This window comes from Rhinopithecus roxellana, chromosome 12 (genome assembly GCF_007565055.1).
Source record: "Rhinopithecus roxellana isolate Shanxi Qingling chromosome 12, ASM756505v1, whole genome shotgun sequence".
In the NCBI taxonomy this organism is placed as follows: Eukaryota; Metazoa; Chordata; class Mammalia; order Primates; family Cercopithecidae; genus Rhinopithecus; species Rhinopithecus roxellana.
The window spans coordinates 94,964,470-94,989,357 of record NC_044560.1 but is presented as its reverse complement, the minus strand read 5'-3'; the positions used below and the strand labels follow the sequence as shown (position 1 = coordinate 94,989,357).

The 24,888-nt window shown below is 47.0% G+C and overlaps 1 protein-coding gene across 6 annotated transcripts in view; it reads right to left on the bottom strand.

Moving 5' to 3' along the window:
* The window catches only part of KDM4A (lysine demethylase 4A), a 57,444-nt gene that overhangs the window by 16,087 nt on the left and 16,469 nt on the right, over window positions 1-24,888 (bottom strand). For all 6 annotated transcript variants that reach the window (XM_010371888.2, XM_030942117.1, XM_030942116.1 and 3 more), the window contains exons 6-13: window positions 24,532-24,581; window positions 23,367-23,470; window positions 22,842-22,979; window positions 21,913-22,160; window positions 20,932-21,131; window positions 18,056-18,426; window positions 6,270-6,390; window positions 784-965 (exon numbers count right to left, since the gene is read on the bottom strand). In XM_010371888.2, the coding sequence (XP_010370190.1) occupies window positions 784-965; window positions 6,270-6,390; window positions 18,056-18,426; window positions 20,932-21,131; window positions 21,913-22,160; window positions 22,842-22,979; window positions 23,367-23,470; window positions 24,532-24,581 (1,414 nt within the window). The remainder of the gene's footprint in view (window positions 1-783; window positions 966-6,269; window positions 6,391-18,055; window positions 18,427-20,931; window positions 21,132-21,912; window positions 22,161-22,841; window positions 22,980-23,366; window positions 23,471-24,531; window positions 24,582-24,888) is intronic.

Sequence of the window (24,888 nt, the reverse complement as noted above, 5' to 3'; positions counted from 1 at the left end):
TCCTAATCCAAAGTGTGTTGGTCTGAGGTTCCATTTTCAGCAAGCATGAATTGGGGGCCCTGCCAGCCTCAGCAGTAGCCATGCTACTTTAACCACCAGGGCAGGTTAAGGACCACTTATCTACCTGCCACGCTGTGCAGGTTCCAGCTGAGACTGAGCTGGTCCCCTGGCACCTGCTGCTGTGAATGCCTTCCTGGCATCCTAGAGCTGGACCCAGAGAGATCTATCAGTGAATCCATACATGCCCTAGAGTATGAAGCACACAGCTGAGCTCAGCAGTCTTGCTTCCCAACCCCTCCTCACATATTGGGCCCTTGCTTCTACCCCTCCCAAGTTCCTTCTGCTACTGGCAACACCCATTGTGGCAATGGGAAAAGAAAAACAACATTAGAGGATCTGGCTTTTCAGCTGAAGTTCAGACTGTGGTAAAGAAATTAGTTCTCCACACTGGCCAGGACTACAAACCACTTGACAGGAATAACCACGGACCAGAATAAGAAAAATGCAGATTGCTCTGCAAACAATGATGTCTGTGGTGAGTGCATGTGCAAAGGGGAGCCTAAGCCCCCCCTCAGCTCATCTCCAAAGCATTCTCAATTGAAACCCACGTTGCTGGGTTATCTGCCTGGAGAAGACTGACCAATACACAGATGGGGCAGAGAATGCCAGAGATGGAGGTTGCCTTTCCCAAGACAATCAGTGACAAGCTATATACTCACAATTAAATCTAGCTCCCCTCTGATTGCTGGTCCTGGGTAAACAGAGTGCATGAAGCTGGCTTACCTGATGGTAAGTCTGGAAGATCATACAGACAGCGCAGTGAGGGGCCTGCTGGGCCATGGTCTCATTGAATTCCTTCTCAGCCTCAAAGTTTGGAGGTCGGTTCTGCCACAGTTGGCTCAGAGGCTTGGCCCAGGCCTCTGTCTCCTCAGACTCTTCCTCAGGGGTCAGCTGTTCAGATGTCTCTAGCGGAGGAAACAGAAATGTGAGTCAGCACCAACCCTGCACATGTGTGGCTCTGCCTGGAGAGCAGATGAGTTCAACTAGGACTCCTGGTCCTAGGTTTGGACCAAGGGTGACTCCTGGATTCCTAAAGATGATAAAGGCAAAGGATGGAAGAACTGTCAGTAGACTCCTTCAGTATCTTGATGATGTGTAGGCAGTCCTGCCAGTACCCCATTCCCTGGCCAAACTGACTCATGGCCTCCAATTTTCCTCCTGTCCCATGAGCTCAGCTTGCTCTGCTCTCCCTTAACAGCTGCCACATTCAGCCCCTCTGCCCAAGGACAGCAGAATGAAGCACCATCTTGCCAGAAACCATCTTATTTGCTGCCTCCAAAATGTCAGCCTGTTAAGTCCTTTACCTTTTAGAGTTTTCCCTTTAGTGCAGCTAAACAAGGAAGGAAAATAACAGGGAATTGGCAAAGCTTAAAAGTTGTAATATCATGGTCCTTGGCCAGGACTTTCCAGCTTCCTCTGGAAAGGTCAGGGGTATGTACCTATTCTGGACAAGGCTCCCCAACCCCTCCTAGCTCTGCCTCAGAAGAAAGCGGAGCTACATGTCCAAGATGATTCCTCTTCCCAGCCACAAGATGTGATGTCCTGACGCTGGCAAACAATATCCTGCAGGCTGAATCCAGCCCACTCGGGAAGTTAAGAATTGTTTTTACATCTTTGTTATGGGGTCTCGCTATGCTGCCCAGGCTGGAGTACAGTGGCTATTTACATGTGTGATCATAGCCCACCACAGCCTCAAACTCCTGGACTCAAGTGATCCTCCCATTGCAGCTGTCCAAGTAGCTTGGATTATAGGCATGTGCCACTGCACCCAGCTTTGTTTTTACATTTTCAGCATTGGGGCTTAAAAAAAAAAAAAGACGGTGATAACCACAGAGACTAATGAGGGCTGTAAAGCCTAAAATACTGACTTCCTGGCCCTTTATATATCCCTGGTCATGACAGATGGTATCTCCTAGGTACGCTAGACAGCAGAACATACAACTCATCAGACTTCACCTGGGAAGGAAAGGCCTGGGAAGGAAAAATCCCCTTTGGGTGCATCTTCCTACAAGAAAGGGACACACTGCTGAGTGGAAATCAAAAAAAGTTTGCTCACAAAACTCATATAAGTGATGAAGGTGCACATTTCCCAGTTCTTCCTAAATCAGTAAAATACGGGCATAGTCCACAAGCTCCCAGCAGAAACAAGGAAACAGAAACAGGGAAGTAAAGGAAACGCCAAAATTCTGAAGGTTATGAGTAAATGAGGGCACTCTTTGGTAGATGTCCAAAATGTTTCTCCAGATGCTCTACCATGCGAGGGAGGTATGAGAAGCTACAGTTGCTATGCCCTTCTTTGGCAAGTGTGACCAAGCAAGGCCCAAGTATGCGGCCCCTGAAAGGAGACTGGCTCTGTGCCAGCCCCATCACACAGGGCATCCTAGGGGATCCCTGCATCTCGCTGTGAGTGGCATCATCAGTCCTCAGCTATGACCCTCCTTCTTCCCAAACAGAAGTGCTTTCTCAAAGGCCCCTGAAATCTGTTCAAAGCAGCCAAGGAGAGCTCTGGTCTGTACTTCCATTAGGTGCCTGTTTCTTCATTTCTGGCAGCTCCAGCTCAGAGCAGATAGTTTTCTACACTGCCCTCACAGTCATGTTTAATCTGAAGGCATCTGGCAGCTGCCATTGTGCGCCACCTCAGTGTACCCTAAGGACACCAACGCAGACAATGAAAATCAACCCCTATATGCCCCATCGTTCAGCTGCAATCAGGAGCCATGGTGCCCAGAACCCAAGCACAGATTTTTTTTTGTTATCCTGGCCAAACAGGAGTGACCAAGATAGAATGGAAGAAACAGAAACAGAGAGGCAGGCTCACACTCACAACTAAAAAATTAACACACTGACATCTGTTTCATTTACAAAGCCAAAAGTGGCCCCAGATCATTCCATTTGTGAATACTGAATGATGAGGGAAAATGTTCACTACGTTAAGTGAAAATTGCAGGAAGCAAAATCACACAGTTTACATACATAAAATTTCATTGAGCTGTACAGTTAAAATGTGTGCATGTCACTGAATTGTTATGCTTGAATTGAAATTTTTTTAAAGTAGGGGGAGGGGCATACAACACTAAAGAAACATAACTTCCAAATACAGTATGTGACCTTAGCTTGATTTATATTAGAGTTCAAAAGAAATAACTATAAAACACATTCTTGGGACAAGGACGGAAAGATGGTCATGGACTGAAGATTCAAGGATATTATGGGGCTGGGCGTGGTGGCTCACGCCTGTAATCCCAGCACTTTGGGAGGCTGAAGTGGGCGGATCACTTGAGGTCGTCAGGAGTTCGAGACCAGCCTGGCCAACATGGCAAAACCCCGTCTCTACTAAAGATACAAAAATTAGCCGGGAGTCGCAGCACACGCCTGTGATCCTAGCTATTTGGGAGGCTGAGGCAGGAGAATCACTTGAACTCAGGAGAAAGAGGTTGCAGTGAGCCAAGATCATGCCACTGCACTCCAGCCTGGGCAACAGAGTGAGTGAGACTCTGTCTCAAAAAAAAAAAAAACACGAAACAAAAAAAGTAGGGGAAAGTTGTGTACTATCTCAATTGCATTATTTTAAAAAGATATACATGGACATACTCTTATTATCTGACTAGAAAAGTCAAGAAGATAATATGTTAATATATTTATAATGGTCATCTTTGAAGGGTAATTTTGTATTCCTCTTGGTAACTTTTCCAGTTTCCTAAAGTCTGTATTGCTTTAAACCAATCGGGAGATAGGCTCATGCTATCCAGAGAACCTGAACTTTCTGTCTGGGCTGGAATAAGAACACAGAGAACTTCCTAGGACCTGACTCAGGGTCCTGCCACACTTCTGAATGGAGGACAGAAGGGATGTTCCCCACCCTGTTTATCATGATCTTTTTTTTTTTTTTTTGGTGGTTGTTGTTTTTATTGAGACGGAGTCTTGCTCTGTCGCCCAGGCTGGAGTGCAGTGGTATCATCTCGGCTCACTGCAAGCTCCGCCTCCCAGGTTCAAGCCATTCTCCTGTCTCAACCTCCTGAGTAGCTGAGCCTACAGGCGCCCACCACTACACCCGGCTAATTTTTTGTATTTTTAGTAGAGATGGGGTTTCACCATGTTAGCCAGGATGGTCTTGATCTCCTGACCTTGTGATCCACCCGCCTCAGCCTCCCAGAGTGCTGGGATTACAGGCATGAGCCACCACGCCCAGCCATATCATGATCTTTCTACTTAAAAAAAAAAAAAAAAAGGCAGAGATGGGGCACTGATCAGGAAGGAGAGGATCAGGTAGGACAGGGTCTGACGTTAGTCAAGAGTAACAAGTACAATTGACTCTGCTCTCCTTGTGGGTGCCAGGGCCCAGTAACCAACCGAGCCGGAGCTGAGGCTCAGCAGTGCTGATCTTCCTGGATCTCTGGGCTCCAGGCAGCACAGGAGACCACTCTCCACTGATGTCAATGCACCCTGAGCTTCAGTGCCATATTTCCTGGTTTTCCTTACACATGTCTGCTTACCCTGCTTCTCTGCCTCCTTCACAGGCTCCCTTCCCTCCTCTGTCCACCTAGCCCCAGCCTCTGCTCACCCACCTTGGTCCCCTCCCCAAGAGCAGCCTCATTATTCCAACAATTGTATCAAATGTCACCTCAGTGCCAACTCCTAAGTCTACGTCCTCCATAGACACTGAACTCAGGTTTCCCCAACCAAAGCTACAAACCAGGGAAGCACTCAACTCATCCTCCTCAACTACCATCCTCATAGCTCCACAGCCAGTCACCAAATCCAGTTGATTTTATCTTCCAAATATATTCCCTACCACCACCATCCTACTTCAGACCTTCATATTGTAGACAGACCATTATGGAAGACCATGTGGTCCTCTCAAAGCCATCCTCAAGATGCCAGCACTAGGAGTGATCTTTTCTAAAGGAATCTAAATGACCATGTCATTCCTCTGCTTGAAAAGTGTCACCAGCTCCTGAATGCCAGTAAGGCAAACTCCTCACTCTGGCCTCCATGATAATGCTCTCCAGGATCTGGTCCCCCTCCTCCTAACCCACCTATCACTCCCTGGCCTTGCCCTCCAGCTCTAGCCACACTGAGCTGACTAGAGTTCCTCTGACTACAGCCTCCTGCTCCTCTTCTCCAAGGCATGCTGTCCTTCTGCCCCAGAGTAATACCTCTTCTTTTTTTTTTTTTTTTTTTTTGAGACGGTGTCTCGCTCTGTTGCCCAGGCTGGAGTGCAGTGGCGCGATCTCAGCTCACTGCAACCTCCGCCTCCTGGGTTCAAGCAATTCTCCTGCTTCAGCCTCCTGAGTAGCTGGGACTACAGGCATGGGCCATGACACCCGGCTAATTTTTTGTAGTTTTAGTAGAGATAGCGTTTCATGTGTTAGCCAGGATAGTCTAGATCTCCTAACCTCGTGATCTGCCCGCCTTGGCCTTCCAAAGTGCTGGGATTATAGGCATGAGCCACCGCGTCCAGGCGCCTCTTCTTTCTTGAGATCTGTTCACCTGTCCAGTTTCCCTACTACGCTGTGAGTGTCTTGAAGGCACAGACATATCTTAGTTATCTTTGCAGCCACATATCCAGCACAGGGCTTTGCATCACTGACAGGAGTTTCTATCTTGAAAAATCAGCTGTGTACCTCCCAGGAAAAGAAAGGAAAAAACCTGCCTGCAATTATCCCCTATTAAGGTACACTGCAGGCCGGGCGCGGTGGCTCAAGCCTGTAATCCCAGCACTTTGGGAGGCCGAGACGGGCGGATCACAAGGTCAGGAGATCGAGACCATCCTGGCGAACACAGTGAAACCCCGTCTCTACTAAAAATACAAAAAACTAGCCGGGCGAGGTGGCGGGCGCCTGTAGTCCCAGCTACTTGGGAGGCTGAGGCAGGAGAATGGCGTGAACCCAGGAGGCGGAGCTTGCAGTGAGCGGAGATCGCGCCACTGCACTCCAGCCTGGGCGACAGAGCAAGACTCCGCCTCAAAAAAAAAAAAAAAAAAAAAAAAAAAAAAAAAAAAAAAGGTACACTGCAAGATACTCAAACTTATAATGAAATCTGGTTAGTGAATTAGATATAAGGAAATCCAGTCCTCTCTATGGAAATCTGGAAGAGCAGCTAAGCCACAGGCCTACCCTTATCCCTAAGCTTGGCCTTCTGATGTCCTGTCCTGTCAAGTCTAATGTGGTGAGCTGCTTTCTTCCTGGTGAAGGAAAAACAACACTTACCATCATCACTGACACACTCCTGCAGCACAAGTGGGTGATGGCGGGGGAGCTTGCTTAAAGGCTGACGGCGTCCCTTGGACTTCTTATTCTCCTCCAGGGAAAACATGTATTCATTCGCAACCTAGGCAAACCAGAAGAAATTAAATTGGTCTTGTCTCCACTTGAGAGACAGCACAAGTCACCCTTACAATGAAAACCAAAGGAAAGAGAGGGGCACAGAGAAACAAAAAGACATATAAAACCAAACACAGAAAATACCTGTCTTAGAAAAAGCCAAGTGACAATACCACGTACCAAACTAGTCTGAACCAGGATTATGTAAATATGGGGGAAAACCCAAGTGTGGTTCTTGGCCTTCTCAGGAGCAGCCTGAAACAAACGTACCAAAAACAAGCCTGCTTCCACTCTGAGAGAGCCTTGCCCCGTCCCTTAAGCTCACTGCCGTGAGACTACCGAGGTGGCCCAAGTGAGAGAGCCCCCAAGGAGCCTAGGCACCCCTTCCCTTGGCCCAGTAGGTCAACAGTACCTGTTACAATATGCCAGGCAGCTGGGCCACCCAGGAGTGTCTAGGGGACACCCAAAGGGGTGAGCAGCAGCTAACCTATTAAAAGTAAAATAGGCCACCTTCTCCTTATACACTGCCAAGACTTCAGCTCTAGCAGATACTGTTCATTCCTCAGTTAGCTGCTGCTTCTCTAGGGGAGAACATCAGTGAGGACGGAAAGTGCATCTGAAACTCTGGCCTGGCTGCAAAGGGAAAGGTTGATTTAACACTGCATTTACATAATGTCAGAGCAAATGTAATTAGATTTAAATGTACAGGATTGACTGAGAAACACTACAGAAGGGTTTCTTTCTAATCAACATATTTAAAACTTGGTTACACTGACATTAGGAGATGTAGGGTTAGCAAAATCCATCAAGCAAGGAAATGAGGCCTGAAAGAGGGCCACTTTACAACTGTGACAAAAACCAATGCCATAAATGCTGCAGTGCTACCTTAGAGAAGACACCCTGGGCCTACAGACTCCATGTGCGACTACACAGAGCCCCGGGAGTTAAGGACCACAGTTGGAATGCCAAGAGAAAACAACTTCTAAACAGGCCATGTCCAGGAAGAACAGAGCCTAATCTTCCAAATGTAAATTTTGCCAACAAGTTTTGCCGTCCATTTGCCATTCATTCAACAAATATTCACTGGGCACCTACTGTGTGCAAAGGCCTGCTCAGGAAAAGAAGAAGGTGTGGAGAAACAAAGAAGATGTGATCTGTGCTTAGGTGAGTAAGGATGCTGCAGCAGTATGGAGGAATATGGTGGAGTGAGGATATTAGGGATCTTTTCCTGCTGATGTCCATGAAGACTTACATGACCATAGACTTAATCAGACCTGAACTGTATCAACTGTCTAAACCAATGGTTTTCAAAATGTACATCCGGAAAGCGCCTAAGGAGCCTCCATTAGAGTGAACAAAAAGGGCTTGAGGCCCCACCTTCTTTCCAACCAGAATGGCTCTGCTTTTGATTTGTATGTTTTAATTGATTACGATTTCACTTAAAGAAAGGGTTCTGGCCAGGCACAGTGGCTCACGCCTACAATCCCAGCACTTTGGGAGGCTGAGGTGGGAGGATCACCTGAGCCCGGAAGGTCAAGGCTGCAGTGAGTGAGCTGAGACTGCACCACTGCACTCCAGCCTAGATGACAGAAGTGAGACTTTGTCTCCAATCAATCAATAAATAAGTAAAAGGGTTCTTTGGTTAAAACAAACTGGAAAACCCATACTTGCCCAACTTTGATAGTCTTACCATGTAAATAGAAAATTTAGGAGCACGTACCCCCAACCTACATAATACTTACTAATCAATTACATATACTAATACTAATGCACATATGCACATTTTAAAGCAAAAACAGACTATAAAAGGTTAAGATAAAAATAAAGTTAATTTTGCTTTATTCCTATACCCCAATAATATTCCTGTTTCCCCCCCTGCCACTGACCTGCCCCCGCCATCACTTTGAGGGCACCTGGACAATAGGCCTAAACCTGTGGGCTGTGGCAGACTAGGGAAAAAAGGAATGAGAATAAAGAAGCCAGAAACGGTGGGGATTTCTAGCCTGGACCACCAAGGTGACAGGGCTCATGTGGAGGAAGTGGAGGCTAATAACAAACCAGGTTAAACAAGCTGTGTGGGGTACACAACATGGATCCAAGGGTCTTTTCATTTGGAAATACCCAGGGGAGGCAATAAGAAATTCAGGGGGTTCAGAAAAGAGGTCAGAGCAAGATCTGGGAACCTGCAGCACCAGGTTCAGAATTACAATGGTGGGAGATGAGATTGTCGTGGGTGATAAATTGACTAAGCCTTCCAGGGACAGGAGGAAGAAGGGAGAAAAGGAGACTCCGAAGCAGACAGGTAAGAGGAATACCAGAAAGCCAACAAAGGGACGGCTTTGGGGAGGGGGAGATCCACAGGCGAAAGAACACAGAAGAGCTGAGCAGGGAAGTGGCCAAGGGACTCACTCAGCAACAGGGAGCTATCAGGACTGTTTTTTAAGATAAGTTCCAGTGGACAAAGAATAAGAAACTAAGGAGTGAATACATCACAGAGTATTTTTGAAAAGATCAAGGGAAAAATGAGATCATAGTTTGAGAAGGAAATTTCCTCTAGAATTGTATAGGGGCTACATGAGCTTGGCTTTATAGGCAAAGCAGCAGCTTGTGAAAGGGAGATAATAGGATATTTGGTAGAGAGAATAATGGTTCCCCAATATGCCCACATCCCAATCCCTGTGAATATGTTATTCTACCATGGTGAAAGAGAATTAAGATTGCTAATCAGATAGTCTTTACAATAGGGAGTATCCTGGATCATTCAGGTGGGCCCAGTATAATCCCAATGGGGAATACAACAGAAGGAAGCAGAAGAGTCTATCTGAGTGATGTGATGCCAGAGACACTTGGCTGGATGCCCCTGCCTTTGACCATGGACGTAGAGGTCCAGGAGCCAAGGAATGTGGACGGCCTAGGGAGGCTGGAAAGGGCAAGGAAATGGGTCCTACCCCGAGAGCCTCCAGGAAGGTACACAGCCCTGCTGACGCCTTCATTTTAGCTCAGTGAAACCCATTTCAGACTTCTAAACTAAAGAACCACAAGAGCACAAGTGTTTCAGCCTCTGTGTTTGTGGTACCTTGTTATAGCAGCAATAGGAAACAAATACAGGGTAGGAGGTACCTAAGATCACCCAGAGGAGGTGGAAGGGTGAAGGTCAAGAACACCAGAATGCAGCTTGGGAAAGGAAGAGGACACTTTTTCCATGATCAGTATGTTCATAGCACCTCCTATATAGCCAGCATACGGTGGGAATACTCGTTTTGGCAGTGTAGAGATGAACAAGACATGATTTCTAACCTCAGGGAGAGAGACCTAGTGTCCAAGTCTGAAGTCTGAGCCCTTTCCACTACTGTCATGCTGCCTCTGACCAAAGTAGTCAGGTCCATTCAAATATTTGAATATTTTTTCACATTTCCTCATCTCCTGGCCAGTACTCCTCCTGCTACCATGGCATCCGCACCCTTCTCATGGTGCTGCCTTCCCTGGGATTGCTCCAGTTTCTAAATTCCCTCAGCATATAACAGAAACCAACTAGCTGTATGAGCCTGGACGAGTAGCAGCCCTACCAGTAAAATGGCAGTAATAAACCCTTCCCCAAAGGGCTCTTTTTGCAGACAGGGTGGGATGGCACGTATTCTCCCAGGGCCCTGCCTGTAAGAAAGCTGGAGCTCAAGGCTCCTGAGTTTTTTTTTTTTTTTTTTTTTGAGACGGAGTCTCGCTCTGTCTCTCAGGCTGAAGTGCAGTGGCCAGATCTCAGCTCACGGCAAGCTCCGCCTCCCGGGTTTATGCCATTCTCCTGCCTCAGCCTCCGGAGTAGCTGGGACTATAGGCACCCGCCACCTCGCCTGGCTAGTTTTTTTGTATTTTTAGTAGAGATGGGGTTTCACCATGTTAGCCAGGATGGTCTCGATCTCCTGACCTCATGATCCGCCCGTCTCGGCCTCCCAAAGTGCTGGGATTACAGGCTTAAGCCACCACGCCCGGCAAGGCTCCTGAGTTCTTTCCTCCCTCCTCCAACATCCGGCACCAGCATCAAGGTTAGTGTTCCTGTTAGGGTTTATTCTGTACAGAGAAGAACCAATTGTTCTCCCACCTTGTTTTGGGAACTCACTTTTCAAAGCAGGTGAACTAACAAGAACTTCTGCAGCAGACATATGGCTGAGGCTCAGTCAGTAGGTAATGAAAACTCTACAGCTTTGGCAGTCAGTCAGCCAGGGTGCTTTTACCAAAAACTGCAGTTTACCAAACTGACCTAAAAAAGGCCCTTGACATAGATGGTGGCATGGAAACTGAACAGCAGGCAGCCCAAATTACAGCTTGGGGATGCTTAAAGTGGGGTAGGGGAATATAAGGGTGCTCTAAGGAACCCAGTTGTCTACAAATATAGATCCAGTGCTATTAGACCTCTCCAGGGATGGGCAAAGTTGCTCAGCTTCTGCCCCCAAACCTTGACTGTCCCTTATTCCTCCCAGTCAATTAATTCTGATGGTGGCTTCTTACGAAAACAAACCTGACCTTCCATTTACTCATTCCATCCTCATTACAGAGGGTTTCATAGGCCAAGCCCTGTGGACCGGGCTGGTAACTCAAGAAATGAGGATGAATGTGGCACAGAGCCCAGCTTCTAGAAGGTTATATTCTTCACCAGCCTACGGCAAGGGCATTAAGAAGCAAGTACTCTAGAGCTTCAAAGAAGAAAGGGAACTAGATGGAAAGCAATGAAGAGTTTCTAAGAGTAGTGGCTTTTGAAAAGCACTGGGTTGCACTAAGCAGAGGTAATTATCTGACTACTCTAGGCGACCCTCAGAGATAAATTCCCCATCTCCTCCCACCTCAAAACCATCTGCATTCTGGTGACAGTGGCCCAACAAAGTTAATGTACTTACTGCCACTGAACTGTGTACTACAAAAACTGTTAAAATAGGTAAATATATCATGTATATATTACCACAATTTAAAAACACAGGCTGGGTGTGATGGCTCATGCCTATATCTCAGCACTTTGGGAGGCCGAGACAGGAGGATCACTTGGGCCCAGGAGTTTAAGATCAGCCTAGGCAACATAAGGATACCCCATCACTACAAAAATAAAAAAATTAGCTGGGCACAATGGCACATGCCTATAGTCCCAACTACTTGAGAGGCTGAGGTGGGAGAATCCTTTGAGCCTGGGAGGTCAAGGCTGCAGTGAGCAGAGATCGTACCACTGCACTCCAGCCTGGGCAACACAAGACCTTGTCTCAAAAACAAACAAAAAACCTATCTGCAGCCATCCCCTCCAGTCCCTCCACCTGCACTCCCACTTCCTTAGATCCCCAGAATCCAATCACTACCTCTTCAACTTCCCGCACTCAGCAGGACCCTGCCCTTTAATACAAGGCACACTTGGCCATATCTCCAGTTGTCTTGAACTTTTCTCCTGCCCTGGCCCTGGATACACTGTTCTTTCCTAGTTCTCCTGATCTCTGGCTGCTCCTTCACATTCTCCTACCTGGGCCCTCTCCCGTCACCCCACACTGTGAAACTGTTCTTCACTCTACACACATTCTTCCATACCCACCAGTGCCCTCCTGGTGACTCCCACACCCACAGACCAACCCTTCCACCCCCAGCTTCAAGGCTGTGTCTATATATCTCCATAGCCTACCTCACAAAAGTTACCCTCCAGACGTACCCAAACTCAAATCATTTCCTGGCCCACACTAAAAACCCTCTAGTTTTCTTATAACCACTATCCTATATGGATGGCACCACCATCCATCCCAAGAACTCAAAGCCGGAAACCCGAGTCAAGCCCCATGCTACCCTCTGACTCACCCCACATCCAGTCACCCAGTCCTGTGCACCCACCTTCCAAGTAGCTCAAGTCCATTTTCTGCTCCCCATCCCTATCACCACCACCCACAGGTCCTCACTACCTCTTTCTCAGACTAAAGAAACAGGTTCCTAATTGGTTTCCCTGTTTCAAATCTTTTTTCCTCCTCTCCTGAAGTAGAAGTATTTAGTTATAAAAATAACATGTTAATCATAAAAATATTCAAATGATGCATAAATGTAGGAAGTGAAATCATCCATAATTCCACCTTCAAGAGAACCTCTGTTAACAATTTCTAATTTTGCCTCTTTCTTCCTCCCCCCCAGAATCTTTATACTGCCTCCAGAACAATCTTCTAAAACATCAGTGCAGTACTTAAAAAACCCTTTACTGGACAACCAATGACAGCTTCTTGATTAAGTCAATGGTGAGGAAAAAATGGGGAGAGGTGCTGGCCTACATCAAGGAAGACTTCAAAACATCATCAAATCAAAGGTGTGGGCCTTGGTTTAATCCTGATACAAACCAGTCAACTGTAAAACAGACTTTGTTTGGACAATGAGGAAATGTGATTATGGACTGGATAGTAAATTATGCTAAAGAATTTTTATAGTTTTCTTAGGTATAATAATGGCATAGTTATCTGAGAAAGTGACCATATTTTTCTTTTTTTTTTTAATTTTTTTTTTGTGAGATGGAGTCTCACTCTGTTGCCCAGGCTGGAGTGCAATGGCGCGATCTCAGCTCACCGCAACCTCTGCCTCCCAGGTTCAAGCAATTCTCCTGCTTCAGCTTCCTGGGTAGCTAGGATTACAGGCACCCGCCAAAACGCCCAGCTAATTTTTGTATTTTTAGTAGAGATGAGGTTTCACCATGTTGGCCAGGCTGGTCTCGAACTCCTGACCTCAGGTGATCCACCCCCGTGGCCTCCCAAAGTACTGGGATTACAGGCGTGAACCACCACACCCAGCTGAAAGTGACCATATTTTCAGAGATACACACTGAAGTAGGGAAGAAATGACAAGGTATCTGGGATGTGCTTTAAAATACTTCAGCAGAGAGGCAGAGTAATGGGCACAAATACATAGCTTGATAGAAGAAATAAGACCTAGTGTTTGACATATCAGTAGGGTGACTAGTTTACAATAGTCTATTGTACATTTCAAAATAGTTAGAATAATTTGGATGTTTCTAGCATAAAGACAAATATTTAAGGTGATGCATTTCCCAATTACACTGATTTAATCTTCACAAATTAATGTATTAAAATATCACCCCAAAAATATGTACATTATATACTAATAAAGATAATATAATTTTAATATAAATACTTCGGCAAATTGAAAACAGGACAAACAAAGCAAATATGGAAAGATCTTGACACCTGTTAGAATACTTATGGGTTCGGCCGGGCGCGGTGGCTCACACCTGTAATTCCAGCACTTTGGGAGGCTGAGGCGGGTAGATCATGAGGTCAGGAGTTCAAGACCAGCCTGGCCAAGATGGTGAAACCCTGTCTCTACTAAAAATACAAAAATTAGCGGGGCGTGGTGGCAGGCGCCTATAATCCCAGCTACTCAGGAGGCTAAGGCAAAGAACTGCTTGAAGCCAGGAGGTGGAGGCTGCAGTGAGCCGAGATCATGCCACTGCACTCCAGCCTGGGCGACAGAGCAAGACTCCGTCTCAAAAAAAAAAAATTTATTTGTGGGTTCACTGTATTATTCGCTCTGCATCTTTCTTTTTTAAGATATTGTGTCATTCTGCCACCCAGGCTGTAGTGCAATGGTACAATCATGGCTCATTGCAGCCTCAACCTCTTGGGCTCAAGCGATTCTCGCACCTCAGCCTCCCAAAGTGCTGGGACCACAGGTGCACGGCACCCTACGTGGCCTCCCTCTGAATCTTTGTGTGTGCATTTATTTATTATTTATTTTTTTGAGACAAACTTTCACTCTTTCACCCAGAATGGAGAGCAGTGGTGTGATCTCACCTCACTGCAACCTCTGCCCCCGGGTTCAAGCGCTTCTCCTGCCTCAGCCTCCCAAGCAGCTGGGATTGTAGGCACCCGCCACCACACCCAGCTAATTTTTCTATTTTTAGTAGAGATGGGGTTTCACCATGTTGGACAAGCTGATCTTGAACTCCTGACCTCAGGTGATCCACCCATGTCAGCCTCCCAAAGTGCTAGGATTACAGGCATGCACCATCACACCCAGCCCTTTGTGTATGCATTTAAAAGAATGAATTATGAAAGTTTTCAATTTCCAAATCCATACGGTGCATATGGTGGGGACCCTTCTGCTGCTCCCTACACCGTAACTAGGAGGTCAAACTGCTTCCCAGAGCAACAAAGCAGACCCTCCAGGTTCTGGCTCTTAATATCCTCCAAAAGCACCACCTGAGGCCCTCTCTAGTCCTATACACCTGAGACAAACTAAACCACTGCAGATCCCCAAGTGCTTTGATGCTGGCATGAGCTATCATGAGCATTTAGAATATCCTACTCTCCCAGATTCTCTCTTCGATTTCATTCTATCCACCTGGCATTCTCCTAACCTCAGGCCTAAACTGTTTCCTTCTCTCGGGCAGTCCTGAAATCCATACTGCAACCCCAAGCTGAACTGCTAACTCTCCCACTTGTACCACAACACGTATCATTAAGTACTGGAATGATTTGCTCTTATCTATCTCTCCTAGACTATGAGTTCCTTGAAGGCACAGTCCTGGCCTAGAGCAGGCATGCTGTAAATGATTACAAAGTAGTGAAGAGGCAGGGCAGCCAAAACAGTTTTAGAGACTTTTAAGTAGTTCAGACAAACAAGCTAGCACATGTTGGAGGTGGAGGGACGGATGGCGATGGAGCAGAGAGGGTATTAGGGTACTATCATCAGGCTAGACCTGAGAAGTATATACAGAAATAAAAAGGAACCAAGAAGACACTCAAGGGTTTTTGAGCAGAGGATTGAAAAAGAGAGACATGTCAGAGAGAAGACCCCTTCCCCTAGCATACTTCCACATGGAAGGAGTCCTGGCTTTGCTTCTCCCCACGCCCTTAAAAGCTGTGATTCACTTCAATAGGATCTGTCTTTTGGAGAGGGAGTGCATTCTGGCCTATGTCCACACCACATGGAAGCTGAGGGCTTCCATGGAAATGCTTTGCCTCTAGAGGGGCCTGGAGACATCAAGAGTAAATGAGTAGTCCAGGCGCGATGGCTCACACCTGTAATCTCAGCACTTTGGGAGGCTGAGGCAGGCACTCAGGAGTTGCAAACCAGCCTGGCCAACATGGTGAAATCTCTACTAAAAAAAATACAAAAATTAACCAGGAGTGGTGATGCATGCCTGTAATCCCGGCTACTCAGGAAGCTGGGGCAGGAGAATCGCCTGAACTCGGAAGGTGGAGGTTGCAGTGAGCCAAGATTGCATCACTGCACTCCAGCCTGGGCAACAGAGCAAGACTCAGACTCAAAAAAAAAAAAAAAAAGAGTAAATGAGTAGCAGGGCCATTTGGCCACAGGTTAAAAGTCACTTTCTTCAATCATTTTAACTTGTAAATAAAGCAACATTCTGAGCTCCATATGCCTGACTCTTGTATCATCAATTAAATAGTTCCAAATTTGAGAGGAAAAGGACAGGTGTTATTTATTGGCTTCCTGCACCTCCCACCCCCAAAAAATCCCACAAACACTTGACTCTGTAATAAGATTAATTAAGCAGTAATACAAAGACTAAACAATGCATATAAAGTATTTAATAGCTGGGGGGCGGTGAGGCGCACAGTGGCTTACACTTGAAATCATGGCACTTTGGGAGATCAAGGGAGGAGGATCACTTGAGCCCAGGAGTTCGAGACCAGTCTGGGCAACAAGGTGAAACCCCATCTCCACAAAAAATACAAAAATACAAAGATGAGCCGAGAAAATACAAAGATTAGCCGAGAGTGGTGGTGTGCACCTGTAGTCCCAGCTACTTGGGAGGCTGAGGTGGGGAGGATGGGTTGAACCCAGGGGGCAGAAGTTGCAGTGAGCCAAGACTGTGCCACTGCACTCTACCCTGGGCAACAGAGCAAGACCCTGTCTCAAAAAAGAAAAACAAAGTATTTAATATACAGTGAGCTCTTGCTACTTCTTAGCTGCTTTTTGTGATTGTGATTGCAACTAGAAACAAGAATGTCAGGAAGACTCAGCAAGAGGACAGTATGAACTGTAGTGAACAGTAGGATGGACGAAATGGCTCGGGGCCTCTGTGAAGGAAGAATTGCTGGGTGGCAACTGGGAGTTTAAGAGACTCTGGTTTCCAGGCTGAAAAAGCCCTCATTTATGGAAGCTGCCATAAGAAGGCATAGAGAACTGCAATCAGAGGCAATGAGAAGGAAACACAGTAGTTATTAGCTCATTAGCCTGCAACCACAGTGGGATGGAAAGAGGAACATTCACAAGGTAAAAAGGAAGTCTACAAAAACCGTACCCTGAGATTCAGAGAAGGCACCGAGAAAAGTTACAAGTATTAACAACAAGGAGACAAACATACCATAAAAACGGATTATTGGCAACACTAGGGAAATGTGAATATGACTGAGTGTCAAGTACTGCAGCCAAAGAAAACAGAAAGCAAATATGCCAAATGCTAATCATATATATGATGAGTACACGCGGGGGCTCGTGATGGTATTCTGTACATACTTCAGAAATTTTCCATAGTGAAGATTTTTAAGAGATAAATTTTTAAAAACTAAAGGTAAGGGAATAGGGAATCAAGAGGACCCTCTGCACTGGCTTCTTGTATCTGCCACCCCTCATCAAAAGCTGCAAGCTTGACCCACATAAGCTGTAAGGCTGGGGAGTCAGGGAAGGTCACTTGGATAGTGTGGGTCCAGCTGCATCTGACATGACTCTGATCATCCATAGTGGCAGACCCACCAAGAGCCATTTTATACAAAAGCAGGAATCAGCTTTTGGTGACAACATATATTTATGGAGGAAGCCTGAACACACATGTTCGTATTTATAGCTTTGGGAATGCATCTTGGTCTCCAAAAGGATGTTCTATCAATGTCATACTGGGAGTCTACCGAGCAGTCAAGACTTCTAAGAAAAAAAAACCCTTGAATTTCAAGGTAAGAAAGGCCATCTCATCTCATCTCATCCCAAACCCCCAAACACGTGGGCTCCAACGGCAGCCATTCTAACCCTTGTGCCGCTAAGGCAATGAGGGTCAGAGGAAGAGTTCCCACCCACCCCAACTGAAAAGGCCAGCCACAGTGGCTCACACCTATAATTCCAGCACTTTGGGAGGCTGAGGTGGGCGGATCACTTGAGGTCAGGAGTTCGAGACCTGTCTGGCCAACATGGTGAAACCCTGTCTCTACTAAAAATACAAAAACTAGCTGGGCATAGTGGCGCACGCCTGTAATACCAGCTACTCAGGAGGCTGAGGCAGGAGAACTGCTTGAACCTGGAAGGCAGAGGTTGCAGTGAGCCAACATCATGCCACTGCATTCCAGCCTAGGCAACAGAGCAAGACTCTATCTCAAGAAAAAAAAAAAGGCATTGTGATCCAAGTGGGCTGAGGAGGATCTGCTGCTGTGACTGAGGCTGCATTGATGCAATTCTTGGAATCAGAAGCCACAGGGATATGAGAAAAGCAACTCCCAGCAAAGAACAAGCCGGGAGAGTGAATGCCACCCAGGCTTTTGCTGGACACAACCACTGCAGGCTGGAGGCACTGACTGAGGGTTTCTCCTGCCCTCCTGCAGCACCTCCACCACACAGATCCACCTCCCCAACACAGATCCCCTCCCCGACAGGGTGTCCTTCAGGGCAGCTCCCCACCCCACACCACTGCCTGGAGCCCATACCTCTGCCAGCTCCCGCTCACTGATACTTCTGGCGGCGCTTCCTTTCTTCCTCATGCATGGCTCTCCCACAGTGACCCTGCCATCCCCTTTGGCATAACTGTGCACAGTGAGAACTCCCGTTTGCCCTTGGGCTTGGCAGGAGAGAGGCTCACTAGTTTCTGAATCAGAAGAGATAGAATCCCGTGAAGAGCCAGAGCCCAGGCTGGAAGATGACTTCTTTTGGGAGCCTGAGAAGACAAGGCGTCCCCCTACAGAGGCAGGATTCACAGAAAGATCCAAGGCTGCTGCTTCTTGTTCTTCCTCCTCATCCTCCTCTTCTAGTTTGACATTTTTGAGCTCTTCAAATTTGACTTCAGTGGAGTCAGAATAATCTGAAACACACATACACATTAGACAGAGCCAAGTTCCACCTGCACACGTGAATCTGATAAAAGCCAGAGTGGCAAAGCACAAGGAACATGGGCTAGGAATGGGACCTGGCTTCCAATCCTGGCTCTGTCACTGAGGGGCACTATGAGCCAGGGCTATCTGCTCAGCCTCCTGGCCTCTAGCTTCTTCCTCTGTAGTGAGAAGATGCTACTACAATTCTACAGGGCTCATAAATACGACTCCTGAGCACCGCCTGGCACTCAGCAGACACTCAGTAAGGGGCAGCTGCCATTTCCTCCAAAGTCTCCTGCAGGAAATGCAAGTCTGAGCTCAGCAGAGACCTGGCTACCCAGCCCATGCTAGAAAATCTAAAGATCTTGAAAAATATTAAGAGGGTGTATGTTAAATGTTCTCACTGCAAAAATGGTAACTATGTGAAGTAATATGTATTTTAATCAGCTAGATTTAACCATTCCACAACATATATATACTTCACAAATCATGTTGGACCAGGAGCAGTGGTTCACAACTGTAATCCCAGGACTTTGGGAGGCCAAGATGGGAGGATTGCTACAGCCCAGGAGTTCAAGACCAGCCTGGGCAACAAAGTGAGACCCTGTCTCTACAAAATTTAAAAATTAGCCAGGCATGGGCCGGGCGCGGTGGCTCACGGCTGTAATCCTAGCACTTTGGGAGGCCAAGGTAGGCAGATCACGATGTCAAGAGATCGACACCATCCTGGCTAACAAGGTGAAACCCCATCTCTACTAAAAATATAAAAAATCAGCCAGGCGTGATGGCCCGCATCTGTAGTCCCAGCTACTCAGTAGGCTGAGGCAGGAGAATCACTTGAGCCCGGGAGGCAGAGATTGCAGTGAGCCGAGATCGCCACTGCATTCCAGCCTGGGTGACAGAGTGACTATGTCTCAAAAAACAAAAAAGTAGCCAGGCATGGTGGCGTATGCCTGTAGTCCAGGCCACTTGAGAGGTTGAGGCAAAAGGATTGCTTGAGCCCGGAAAGTTGAGGCTGCAGTGAGCTGTGTTCGCACAGGCTTGTGCAACAGAGCAAGACTCTGTTTCTAAAACAAAAAAATTATGTTGTGGCCGGGCGCGGTGGCTCAAGCCTGTAATCCCAGCACTTTGGGAGGCCGAGATGGGCGGATCACAAGGTCAGGAGATCGAGACTATCCTGGCTAACACGGTGAAACCCCGTCTCTACTAAAAATTACAAAAACTAGCCGGGCGAGGTGGCGGGCGCCTGTAGTCCCAGCTACTCGGGAGGCTGAGGCGGGAGAATGGCGCAAACCCAGGAGGTGGAGGTTGCAGTGAGCTGAGATCCGGCCACTGCACTCCAGTCCGGGCGACAGAGCGAGACTCCGCCTCAAAAAAAAAAAAAAAAAAAAAAAAAAAAAAAATTATGTTGTATATGACAAATATGCACCATTTTATCTGTCAATATAAATAAATAAATTTGAAGGGAAAAAAGGGAAAGAAAATCTGCTGAAGAGAAGCCAGTCCAGCACGTCAGTCCACAGTGCTACCTGGCTGTCAGCAGACCACATCTTCGCGTCATACCTGACCCAAGACAGATACAAGCTTTCTCCAACAAATCTAGCCTCAATGACCTTCCAAGTGACTGCTAAACAACACTGATCACACCACTCCCACTCTTAAAATACAAATGGCTTCTTAAGCTTCCAAGTGAGGAAATGAAAATGGCAGACAGCCCTACATCCTCTCCTATTTCTCCAGTGTCACCTTCTGGTCACACAGCTGCCTTCTACCCTAATATTCAATTGAGGGAAACTCCCCACCAGTTCCCCCAGGTGGACCATGCTATTAATATTTCCCATCTCTGCTGGGAACGGTGGCTCAAGACTGTAATCCCACTCGGCACTTTGGGAGGCCGAGGCAGGCGGATCACCTGAAGTCAGGAGTTCAAGATCATCCTGGCCAAAATGGTGAAACCCCATCTCTACTAAAAATACGAAAAAAAATTAGCCAGGCGTGGTGGTGGGCACCTGTAGTCCTAGCTAGTTGGGAGGCTGAGGCAGGAGAATCGCTTGAACCCAGGAGGCAGAAGTTGCAGTGAGTCGAGATTGCGCCACTGCACTCCAGCCTGCATGACAGAGCAAGACTCCATCTCAAAAAAAAAATCTCCCATCTCCACGCCTGTGCCCTGCTCCTCCCCTCTGGGACACCCTTTCTACATCCCTCCTCTCTCTCTGTCCGCCTGGGAAGGTCCTACTTACCTTGTAAGAGTCACCTTCACCAAAACCTCCAGTGTTTCCCTGACCCCTGACCAGGCAGAGGGAGGAGCTTTTCCCTACATGTCCAGTCCACCCTGTATATCCCTACCCAAAGCACTTCTCACACTCCAAGTACACTATCTGATCACAGACCTGTCACTCTGCTTTCTTTATTTCTCACTCAGCACTCAATATGGCATCTGACACGGGACACATGTATGAGTTAAGGTTGTGGAAAATACACCATAGTCAACTAACCTGGGAAGGTAAGACCATCCTCAACTTGCCGCACAGAACTATGGGTGGGCCTCACCGGGGCGAGGGCTGCCGGGCACTCCGTCATCTCATACTGCTCAGAACTCAGCTCCTCCTTGGGGAAGAGCTCACTCTGACTCACCTCCTGTGGTATTTCAAGACAAACTCGGTGCCTCTTTGTCCCTATTCGGTGCCTGGCCAGGCTGCAAGGGAGAGGGCAAATCTTTTAAGAGCCCACAAATATATCCACTTACTCAAAGACATTCCTACACATCCACACACAACCCAAAGTGAATGGCCAGAGCCTGTCAGGCCTGGTTCAAAACTCAGGGACACCTCTTATTTGTGACTTGAGACAAGGGACTTCACCTCTCTGAGCTTGTTCCATCATCTGGAAGATACAGGTATTACCACCCACCTAACAGATTTGTTGTGAGGACTAAGAAAAGGTATGCAGAGTAGCTGGCAAAGTGTCTGGCATATAGTAGGTACCAAGACACGGTTCCTCCTTTCTTTCCCATATGGCCCAGGATAAATTCCCAGAGCACAGATCCCCTGGCTCAGCTTCCCATTGGTGCAGACTTAAGAAGGTGACTCTTAAGTCTGCTCTGATGGCACTGCAGACTTAAATCATAACATTACCAATGCCCTTGAGTCTCATCCTCACTACACTTCTTTTTAAAAGACTCTCTGATATGATGAGAAAACATGACTTTTCTGGCTCAGGGGGAGCCCAACCTTCGCACATAAATGCCTTGACACTCATATAAATTACCCCTTTGCTCCAGCAGACTACAGCCCACTACAGGTCTCTCATTCAGAAAGTGCCTGAATGCTCTGGCTCTCAGGTTTCTGGAGCCTTTACCAAGAACACTCCCTTAGCCGAGGCACAAACAGCATCTTAGAAACAGCCTCTCCACAGGTTACAGGACCTACCCAGACACCTCTCCCTCACACAGCCACGACAAAGGGCTGCTGGGTTACCTTGTCTTCAAGTCTCCTTCCTCTCCATCCTCCACCCCTTCCATGTCCTCCTCTGGGCACTCCTCCTCATTGCCAGCTCTTGGAGGCAGTTCACTCTCCTTAAGAAACTCAGCTGCTTCTGGCGTGGGCAGAGTATGGTCAATAACTGTGTTGTCCTTCCCAGCTTTCCAAAGTTTGTACCTTTCTGGCTGGAACTTCCTCACAAACACATCCATGGAGATCTTCACCATGTCCTTTCTACAGGAGCACTGTCAGCAGGAAGCAGAAGAGCACCAGGTGAGCATACCTTGCTGCTTCCACCTCACCCCCACGTCCTAGCTCCTCCCTCCACATGGAAACAAGTGCAAGATGGTTTATAACTGGATTGTGTTGGTTCACAGGCTGAGGGCATATTATCCTTGCAGGACCTTCAAATATGAAGGGAAGCAGGGAAAAAAGGGCAGAGAATACATACTATTGGGGCAAATCTACCTGGGCACTAACTTGGGGTCACAGAGGGTGGTTAGGCTCTGCACTTAGGCCCCCAGGATGGTGAGCCACCTGCCCTTGTTCCCTGTCCAAGCCAGGAACACACAAGCAAGTCTACTACTACGAGTCAAAGGCCTAGCCCTGCTGCTTCCCTAGAGTAAAGAAAACCCCTAGGAACTTCAACAGAGAAGTCTCAGAGTGGCTAAGGCAAGAATATTAACGTGTGTGGATGTGGTTTTAATGCCTAGTGGACTTAAGAACCTCATTTTATACTTCCCAAATCTGAACACATTTTTTTAAATTCCTTATGAACACAAAATGTTAGTACTCTGACACACTGCTAGCTGCTCGTTTCTGAATTCCAGCAACTCAAAGAAATATTCTAATCACCAGCCAACGTATCTAACCAGAATTTGCTCATTTTTATCATGGTGTTATAGAAAGAAATCAAGCAGACTTACCAGCACAGCTTGCTTGCCATACTCAATCCACCGACGGGTAGCAAAATTGGTAGACTCCGCACAGTTAAAGCCATGGTTAAAGCCGGCATGGTAACCATAAGGGAAAGTGATCATAAACTCTCCGGCCTCTTGAGTCACCTGAACAAGAGCAGACTTGAAACAGCTGCTTCAAATGGCAGAGATCCACAGAACTGGAATTCTGAGCTCCACCACAACTTAGCTGAGCAACAAAGGGTAAGTCATAAAACCCCTGGGGTCTTGCTGTCTTCTATAAAATTATGCAAAGCCCAGACATATCAGATGACATGACTATAATTAACCATTCCTCCAAATGACCCCTGTTCAAGGGGATCTGACTCTCCTCTGGAAGCTAAAGTGGCCCCACCTTTAATGCTCTTAGATCAAAGTGTTGTTACATAGTTTAAGCTTTGGCCCCCTCTTGGTATAGTGATGAACTAGAATAAAACTCTGTAAAAGGCCAGAAAGGGTGGTGCCTGAGAACTTTGGCATGTAACATCAGCTCACCTTGTCAAAGGGAATTCCATATTTCTTCAGCATTAACGGGGAAATCAGGGTCATCTTGTGGCGGAGAAACGCCTCACAGCTTTGAGCACTTCCTGGGAAAAAGCCTATTTAATTGAAAGGGTGTAGGTTAACACAGTGCTCCACACTAGCTCCGCAATCCGGAGTCACTTCACACCTGTGCTTCTCATCGGAATGATAAACAGGATGAATCACCGATGTGATCTCCAAGGATCCTTATAGCTCCGCACCAATTCTAAGATTCTACAGTGAGCCTCTGGGCTCACTCCCATGTAGGGCATTACATGGGTAATGAAATCCTGTTTGGGAAACCAAGGTCACCCAAGCTGCCTCTGTTCTTTTTTTTTTTTTTTTTTTTGAGACGGAGTCTCGCTCTGTCGCCCAGGCTGGAGTGCAGTGGCCGGATCTCAGCTCACTGCAAGCTCCGCCTCCTGGGTTTATGCCATTCTCCTGCCTCAGCCTCCCGAGTAGCTGGGATTACAGGCGCCCGCCACCTCGCCCGGCTAGTTTTTTTTTGTATTTTTTTAGTAGAGACGGGGTTTCACCGTGTTCGCCAGGATGGTCTCGATCTCCTGACCTCGTGATCCATCCGTCTCGGCCTCCCAAAGTGCTGGGATTATAGGCTTGAGCCACCGCGCCCGGCCTGCTGCCTCTGTTCTTATAGAGCTTTGAAACTATTTAGGACCTTTTCTCCAGTCACTTGTATCCCTGATCTTTTTTCAGTAATGCAGCTATAGTATGATCTACCCAGGCTTTCCTGAAGTATGTTCTCTAGACATACAAATCTATGTAAGTCCACTGAAAAGAAACAAAGCATAAAATGCAGTTTTTTCTTTAACATTTGGGTCTTTAGTGGAAACACTGGTCATACCGGGTCTGGTTCATTATCGCTGGTCAAAGAAACACCACTGCTCATTAAAACTGAGGCACAGACAATCAAAGAAGAAATGACCAAGTCCTTGCTCAGGACAAAGGAAGAAAAGGCTCTGTCACTGCCCTCTTAAGGTAACCAATGAGGCTCACCCCCATCTGCAGGCCTGCGACAGGACCTGCAAGAATCTGACCATGGGGAATGCACATTTTAGTGTAGAGCAAGGAGCACAGCTCATAGGAGTGTCCAACCCAGCAAACAGAGGAGACACAGTACCTTTGGCGAGGCGTTCCAACCGCTTTCCATGCTCAGGTGGAACAGAGTACCTGCAATCACATGAGAGCATCAGAGGCTGGGCGGAGACAGGTACAGAAGCTAAGGGGCTTATTCCCACTCTCAAAACACCTTGAAATGGCAGATTTTTTTTTAACTTCCCAAGCACTAGAAAGGAATCTGAAAAAATGAAATATTAGACTGTTTCGGCACAGGAGTAAAAAGCCCGTAAAGAAGGTGAGTGAATTTATTTCTTCTATATTCATTCACTTAATAAGATGTTTATTAAGTGTTCACCATGAGCCAGGATTTATGGTACACAATATTACTCTCCTTTATAATGTTGTTCATATAACATTT